We start from the raw sequence: 8,455 nt of genomic DNA, 5'->3' as shown, positions 1-8,455 counted from the left end.
TTTATAATTTTATTGGATATCTCTGTTTATTTTTAAGCATGTCTTTAGATGTCTATCAAACTTCTTACAGTTGTGGGAAATTAAAGAGGGATTTAGACAACTATTTAATTAGACACTGAAATGTAAAAAGGTCAAGCTTTACAAACATTCAAACCCAAACTGTGAACATCATGTCAAAATGCACAAAGTAAATATCCCTAAATCAACAAATTGCACGTGTTTTTACTATTCATTTGCTAGTCCATTTGTAACAAGCCTAATTCAAAAGTAAATGGATTTTAATCTAAGTTCTCAAACTATGTTTTTCTTACTTCGCATATCTGTAAATTTCAGTTATTGATGGGAATCTTTTCTCCTTGGTTTGTGTGTGCAGTGAAATAAATGTTTGCTGACATCTACAAATAAACATTTAATCCTTCAAAGCCTACATATAACCTTTCCCCTCCCAAGGTATTCAAATCCCTTCCCTGACTTTCTCCTGCAGTAAACTCATGTTCTTCTTCTTCACCTTTGCAACTCTGCACAATGCTACCTCTTAACTGTTATTTCTGCTCTCTGTTCCTTCCTATTCCCCCCCTCCACCAGGCAGTGCTAACCCATTGGGGGCCCTAAATATGCATATTTTGGGTCTCCCACACAAAACACATACTAATAATTAATAGGGGGCCCCCTTGAGCTGATTGCCCCCCTAGGCAATTGCTTAGTCTGCTTACGCTTAGTGCCGGATTTGCCCCTAGGTTTGCTGACTATGCTCCATCCAGCATCATCCCACTCTTATCTATGCATTTTTTTTCTCTATGCCACCACTTATGCTTGGGCCAGTCTCTTTCTCATTTCAGAGTGGTAGCCGTGTTAGTCTGTATCAGCAAAAAGAATGAGGAGTACTTGTGGCACCTTAGAGACTAACATCCGATTAAGTTGGGTTTTAGCCCACGAAAGCTTATGCCCAAATAAATTTGTTAGTCTCTAAGGTGCCACAAGTACTCCTTGTTTTCTTTCTCATGTGTCAAGCATTCTTCCTTTCCTAGGAATCCCTCCTTAAAGCAGATATCATTCTAGGAAACCTTTAAAGAATAGTAAACGAATAGAAAAGTATAAGAGAAAATATCTGTACTGCAGGGAGATGAGACCCACAGCCCACGTGTTATATCTCAGTGTCTCAGTGATTCTGATTGCCAGCGACTCGGAGCACGGACAATGTCTGCCTCTTGATCCTGTACAAAATTGAGCATTCTGATCAATCTGCAGTAGATGGACCTGTGTCTGGATTTCCAGCCCTCCTACAGTTTAGAGATGTCTGTCTGGTTCCCTTCCCTTGTCCCTCCCTTAATAAAGAGAGGGGCCATCTGCAAAATTATGGGCCAGAGCTGGGTTTGGGTTTGGGGGGTATTTAGAATTGGGGGTTTGGTTTATTATAGGCAGAACGGGTAGTGGCATCTATAGTTCAGATTACTTTACACTTTCCATTTTACGATAGTTTTCGCTCACTTATAGCCATGACAAACTTCAACTATTTAAGCTGAAACTTTCATTTTGGAGTGTCTGCCATAGGCTGAATATTTTGGGAAAGTTTCAGCAAAAATGGCCAAGCCATTTCTGAGAATGAGATTAGGGAAAAAATACCTTGTTTTGCCCCTGTCCAAAATTATTTGGCAAGGATCCTATGTAAACAATACTACATATTCCTGTAATGAAAGGCTGTAGTGTAATGCAGATGTGCAAGCAGGCAGAACCTTAATTCAGGCATTTATTACTTTTGGGTGCTTGACTTTGAAATAGGGTGACCATATTTCTGAAAATAAAAACAGGACAGCCTGGGGCTTGCCCGAGCCACACCCTCCACTCCACCATGCACAGGGCTCACCAGAACCACCCTCCCCACTGCCCGAGCCCTGTGCCACCTGCAGCTGGGGCTGACCTCCTGAGCTCTGCACCACCTTGGGGGTCAGCTCTGAAGGCAGTGCTGCCCGCCAGCAGCAAATTTCTCTGGTGCTGCTGGCGGGCAGTGTTGTTTTCAGCTGATCCCTGGGCAGCAGCCACTGCTCTCCGCTCTGCCTTACAGCTGGGACAAATGCCCAGTTTTGGCGAAAAAGTAGGGACGTCTGGGACAGAGCTGAAAAAGGGGACTGTCCCGGCCAAAACGGGACGTATGGTCACCCTGCTTTGAAACCTTTTTAGTCTTTGAATGTAGCTTTTTTCAGCATAACAGAGAAGAGGCCACCCATGAAATGGGGATCCAGAGCTGGGTTTGGATTCTGACCTGCCACAACCCCAGATTTCAGAGACTCTGGAGTATGAAGTGGGGCGGCTCTGGTTCTGAAGCACACACATCCTGATTTTGGGGGTGCCCAGATCTGGATCTGCCTTACATCCCATCCCACAGTAACCCAGTTCAGAGGCAGGTGGGGGAGTCCCCTAGCTACTGACTGACTCGTGTTCCACAGGGCTATCTATTTCTCTGAGGCCTGAGATTAAGCCAGCCCCCAAAGGTTCCTAGTTGACACGAGTGCCCCGCACAAATATGGCCGCCTGAGTATATGTGTGGAATCCGGAGCGCCCCGCACAAACATGGCCCCCGAGGTACTTTTGAGTGCCCCGTGCAAATATGTCCGCCCGAGGAGCTCTATGGTGGATGACGTGCCCGGCACAAATATGGCCGCCCGACAGTTCAGTTGTGCTAAGAGGTGAAAGGTGAAAGGTGATAACGGCGGGGGCTTGGTTCCAGGAAGATGGCAGAGAGCGAGCGGCAGACAGGTAGGGGGGAAACTCTGCAGGGGTGTTTGGGGGTGGTAGCGTGATGTCCTACATGGGAGTGGGGTGGCACTGGGCAGGGGTTCTGCGCCCAATGGTGAGGGCCGGGGTCTTGTGTGGTGCCCAGAGGGGGGGAGGCTAGGTGATGCCCTCTATGGGGGCAGGGGGTCTCTGTGCCCCATAGTGTGTGTGGGGAAGGCTGGGTGATGCTTTCTATCGGGGCAGGGGTCCTGTTCCCCATACTGTGTGTGTGTGTGGGGTGGGGGAGTCTGAGTGATGCCCTCTATTGGGGCAGGTGGTCTCCGTGCACCAAAATGGGGGGAAGAGCTGGGCTCCTCAAGAGTCCATGTACCCTGGGGTGGAAGGGTGAGTGGCAGGATACTGTAATGTAGGGTTCTCTGCCCCTTGGTAGGGATGGGATCTTGCTGTACTCTTTGGGGGACTGTTCCTGTGCTTGGAGCCTCATGGTGTGGGGGAGCAGGCTGTGATGCCCCTCTTTGAGATTGTTATTCTGATGGCCCATACTGGAAGCCCCAGAGAGACTGATGCTAGCTATGGGGGTGGGGGTGTTACTCCTCCCCATACTCTCCCCCTGGCTCACAGGTGAAGTCTTGTATCTGCTAGGAGGGTTACTATGGGGATAGTAGTCAGAGGTGGCTGTGCTTTGTGGGGGCTGCAGAGGGGATGTGGGGGAATGGTGGTTCACTGAAGTTGTCGTTGGCACCTTGGACCTTCTACCTGACTGTCACTGGCTGTATCTTGGGCTGCTGCTATTCTGGGGATAGACCACTGGCCCAAAGCAACCTTTTTGCCGCTGATGTTATTAATGTGTATGGGCACTCCTCAGCCAAGTGTCTCTTTCTCCCCTATATTAAACATCTCCTGGTGCAGGCCATTTCAGAATCTAGGCTAGTGGTTAGAGCAGAGGATTGGGAGTCAGGATATCGGGTTTCTACTCCAGGTCTGGGAAAATTACTTAGCATCTAGAAGCCTCAGTTTCCTATCTGTAAAATGGGGATAATACCTGCCTTCTCTCAGAAGTTAAGTATATGTGGAAAATACTTTGAGATTTTTAGAGATTATGTGCTACAGAAGTGAAAAGGATCCAAAGAGAATTTGGAGCAAATGTACAGAGGTGATTCAAATGTAGTAGTGTTTTTTGTTTTGAAATTCAGGTGGGATTTGTTTGTCCCCCATATATGACAATTGGAAGGGCATTAACAATGCTACTTAGTGTCACTTGTGGATGAAGCTGTTGTTCAATTAATTCTTAAAAGAATCAAATACAAGAAACAAATGCAGAGCTGAGATCCAGCAGCTCTCTGGTTTCTGACTGAAGGGCCAAGGTATTCTGTTACCTGAGATGCCTTCTCTGAGCTGGATTAGATCCAGGTGGATAAGTGGTGTTTTCCTGGTGGGGAAAGGACTGGGCAAGTCTCCATTGTCAAGGTCAGTTCTTACCACAAAATACCCTCTTCTCCTCCCCAGAGCACAGTTCCTTGGCTCTTGCCTAGAAACAAGTTGTTGTGTATATATATTACAGTAGCCCCTTTTGTGCTAGGTGCTATACAACACCTGGTAAGAGACAGTCTTTACCCCAGAGAACTTGCTTTCTAAATAGACAAGGGGTGTGTGGGGGAAGAAGCACAGAGAGATGAAGTGAGTTGCTCAGCAGTGGGAGAACTGGGATCATAGCTCAGGCCTTCTGAGTCCCAATCTAGTGTCTTATCTTCAGGTCATCCTGTCAGTGAATCCTCCTCCGTCCTGTTACAGGGGATCAATCTTTTTGCTAGTCAAAGTTTTCACATCTTCCTTTATCAGTGCACTGGGGGTTGATTGAACTTGCTGTTTATTGTCTTTGATTTGTAAAGCATTATTTAAAAACAACTTGCAATAATGTGACATTACTTAGTTGTGAGTTTGTTAAGCTGCAGCTTTTCTGAATACAGATAAAATTCCACCTTTATATCTGAGGCTCTCAAAGTACTTTACAAACATCTGTTAACTAACCCTCAATGGTATTGTATTGTAGAAGGGGAAATTAAGGGACAGCGAGGTTAAATGACTTTCTTGAAGCAGCACAGTGAGGCTGTGGCAGAGCTTGCAATGGAATGCAGGAGTTTTGACTCCTAGTCGTCTGCTGTGATTCTAGATAGTGCTACCTTGCTGGAGAAAAGGGAAGAGCTGGTGAACACTTCTGGGCAGTATTAACTGTGCAAGTGATTTATAAACATTTTTCTTTTAGGCAGTTCAACTTTTGTTGGAAAATTATGTTTAGAATTTGCCATTAGTGCTAAGAATGATTATTTAAGTGTTGTCTGGGTGCTCGGTGCTGGACAAAAGGTTTGAAATGTTCTAGGGTTGAAAGCATTAATCAAGTGACTATGATATAGCTCATAATTTCATGCTAAATACCCTCTTGGTTTTCTGATTCACTGTTGTTTGCTGTATTACATCTTGATTCTAAGTTTGCTAATGGCAATGTGATGCAAATATGCCTTTAACCTTGTGGCAATGTTTCCAACTCTGCAGTGTCCTCGCGTGGGACTGCAGGCTGAGACTAGAACCAGTTGTTCACCTTGGACTGCAGAGGAATTAGGAAAGGAGTGACCCATATGTCAGGGTGTATTTCCTTTTTGTGAAAGCTCAGGGGAAAGAGGGTTCCTGGCTAACTATGTACCCGGGTGGGGGAGCAGGAATGTTGCTGATGTTCTGCATTAATTATTTGCATTTCTATTGTGCCTGTCATCCCAAGATCTCAAAGTGCTTTATAAAGAACCTCAGTTCGTACTTCTCAGCATCACCCTAAAGCCAACCTAGGGACACTAGTTCAGTACCGAGAGAAGAGTGCCACCTACTGAATCACTGATGCTTTGTGTTCACTGCAAAAAGAGGATGTATTTTTACATGGAGATGGCTCCCAATGTAAAACCACACCTTTTGCAGTGAAGACCTAGCCTAATGCTATGATTGCCATGACGCCTACAAAACATTGGATGATGATTAGTCTGGTGGTGTGCTGAGACCACTGCCTATCATGCTGACCAATATTGTCTCATTGTTCACTTATACTCCTCCCCACCCCCATCTGTTGTCTCTTGTTTTATACTGATATTGTAAGTTCTTTGGGGCTGGACAGGTCTTTTTGTTCTGTGATTGTACAGTGCCTAGCACAGTGGGATCCTGGGCCACGGCTAGGTCTCCTAGGTGCTATGGTAATACAAATGAGAAATAATAATGCTATTTTCTGCAGTGTCCTGGGATTTCTTGAGGCTCAGCCGTCAAGGTACTGAGCAGGCCTGGCACTGCTTAGCATGTGAGACCTGATGGGATCAGAGCACGAGGGTGAGAACAGGTCATAGAATTAAATACCTTTTGGTCCAGAAAAATGAATGTTGCCGTCTAAGAAGTGGCTGGGATTAAAGGGGGAGTCTTTAATATCTGGCTATGTTTGACCTCTCTCTCTTCTTCGTCTTCCAGGCTCTCCTGAGGAGGCAACGCCTCCCCTCTGCCAGAGTTTCATGATCCCCAAAAAGGAAATACACATGGTACCCGACATGGCCAAGTGGAAACGCTCTCAGGTATGGAACTGGGTCCAGGGACAGTCTGTTAGTGCCTGATGTGTCCCTGGGGCAGCATTTGCATGGAAAAGGCCAAGCCTGGTTTGGGCCTAGCTAATGGACTGAATGGGGTTGGGTCGAGCTATGTAGAATAATTCTTTTTAAAAGCAAAAGAGCAGCATGGCTAATGCCACGTGGATTGTCATAAAGTTCGTTTTCCCCCGGTAACCTTTAATGACAACAATAGGGGGCTTTTGGATACTGGCAGCTCTTGCTTGGGGAGTAATTTTGTGATGGCAGGTAGGTCTTGTCTATGTTGACACCAGTGTATCCTGTAGTTCATCACCAGTGGCAGCTGTAGGGTAGACAGAGCTCAGGTGTTTTTGCCAACGTGTAGGATTAGACAACACAGTGGTAAAATGCTTGAGCCGTGACTACGCTCTGACTCTTGCTACCACTGCTGGTGAACCATTTTTCCTCTACAGAAGTGTTGAAGGGATGAGAGCCTGGACAAGGAGGGGAGAGATCCCTCTGTGAGCTCTGATTAACACACAGGCATGGTCTATGCTGCAAGGAGATCCATACCCCTCATGATCATGTTTAAACATGTTGCTAGCAGAGTTCTAGGCATGTTACCGTTGCAGACAGGGTATAGTCTGAGAAACGTGATTGTGGCTGGAGTGACTCTGATCTCACTGGGACCATGGTATTAAACCCTGTCTACAGATGGTAGCAATTGTGACGTGAAAAATATTCTGTCGGGTTCTGGTAAATAAGAAGTGTAAGGTCCTATTTATGCTGCGGCTAAAACAAAATCAGGGGACCTGGTTACAACATGGTTAGAAGTTGCAGGGCTATAGCTTTGGCCAGTGTAGGGCTTTAGTCCAGTTATGGAGAAAGAAGTCACCAAGTACTCAGGATTTAATCCTAACCGTATTGTAATGGGTGCCTTTACTCAGGGCTAGTGTAGGCAGAGCCCAAAGTGCCATGGTGAGTGGGCTAAAACTATTAGACCTATCCTCCCATAAGTGTTACCCATTCCTGCATAGTGTCTAGGCTAGAAAGTGACTTTATAAGAATGACTATAACTGTCTTGATATTTCTATCCTGGCCCTTCAAACCATGCTAGAACCTAGTTTACCCCCGCAGTGATTGCACTGAAGTTTGAGATGGTTTCAAATACAGTTTTCCCTCTAGTGTTGATCGGGCCTGTGATGATAGCCCTGTCCACAGTAAAGAAGTATCCATGCAAAACGTGTCTTTGGGCCAGCCATGATAAAGCATGTTGTTTCCTTTTCTGTATGACCCTCCACATTTTAACCAAGTTCAGAAACAAAATGTTAAGTGTGATCACCAAACATAGTTTCTTAATATTGTTATAACATAGCTTTCCATCCACAGGTATGTTTACGATCCATCCTGTCATGGTATAATATGATCCCTGATGTGATAGTTCTTAGACTTGAGGTGGCTGTCAGTCTAGGTACTAACCCAAGAAACTGACAGAAGTTGGCCCTTCCTAATGTTGGTGTTGGAAAAGGGAGTTGACGAAGATATGGTAGTTCTGCTGGCGTACAAGGGACCTTAGCAAAGGTTTTACTACTAGCACAATTGCAGTTGTTACATTGCAATACATTGAGACAACTTCAGGCTCTCTGTGCACTTGACTTTTCCCAGTGTTATATCCGTCTTGCTGTGTGTATGAACTTGCGACAGTTGACCTCTTGGTCAGCCCAGCTCTCTTTGGACTAGATTGAGGCCATCTCCTTTGTCAGCAATACTGTTTTGTTGAGACTTTAACCTCTCATCTAACTGGCCTGAGTGATGTAATGAGTTTGACAATTCTGAGCAGCTCTTGAACTTGATGCCCACAAGCAATGTGGTATCTGCTCCAGCACATTGTGGCCAACACCCTTCTCACCAGTCTAGTGGGTTTTTTTTAAACTCTTGGGGAAGAGTCAGGAGAAGAGATCATTTTAAATGGTTAAAAAACCAAGAACACCAGTCCCGCGTAGAGGGCCTGTAGTGGCACTGGGGTGGCTGTTTTTAATGGGGTCTGCTTAGCTTGATGCAGAAGAAAGGGCTGCAGAGGTAAAGCACATAGTTCCTGAGGTAAATGTTTTGGATTGAACCCCAGGAACTGT

The 8,455-nt window shown here is 45.6% G+C and overlaps 1 protein-coding gene across 1 annotated transcript in view; it reads left to right on the top strand.

Annotated features, from left to right (window-relative positions):
* Positions 1-2,697: 2,697 nt before the first annotated feature.
* Positions 2,698-8,455, top strand: part of PTPA (protein phosphatase 2 phosphatase activator) — a 39,277-nt gene continuing 33,519 nt past the window's right edge. The window contains exons 1-2 of the mRNA XM_065418700.1: positions 2,698-2,754; positions 6,232-6,332. Of these exons, the coding sequence (XP_065274772.1) occupies positions 2,730-2,754; positions 6,232-6,332 (126 nt within the window). The 5' untranslated portion in view covers positions 2,698-2,729. The remainder of the gene's footprint in view (positions 2,755-6,231; positions 6,333-8,455) is intronic.

The sequence above is a fragment of the Emys orbicularis genome, chromosome 18 (assembly GCF_028017835.1).
Source record: "Emys orbicularis isolate rEmyOrb1 chromosome 18, rEmyOrb1.hap1, whole genome shotgun sequence".
Classification (NCBI taxonomy): domain Eukaryota; kingdom Metazoa; phylum Chordata; order Testudines; family Emydidae; genus Emys; species Emys orbicularis.
Note: the sequence above shows the minus strand (reverse complement) of the source record. Positions and strands in the feature narration are given on the sequence as shown.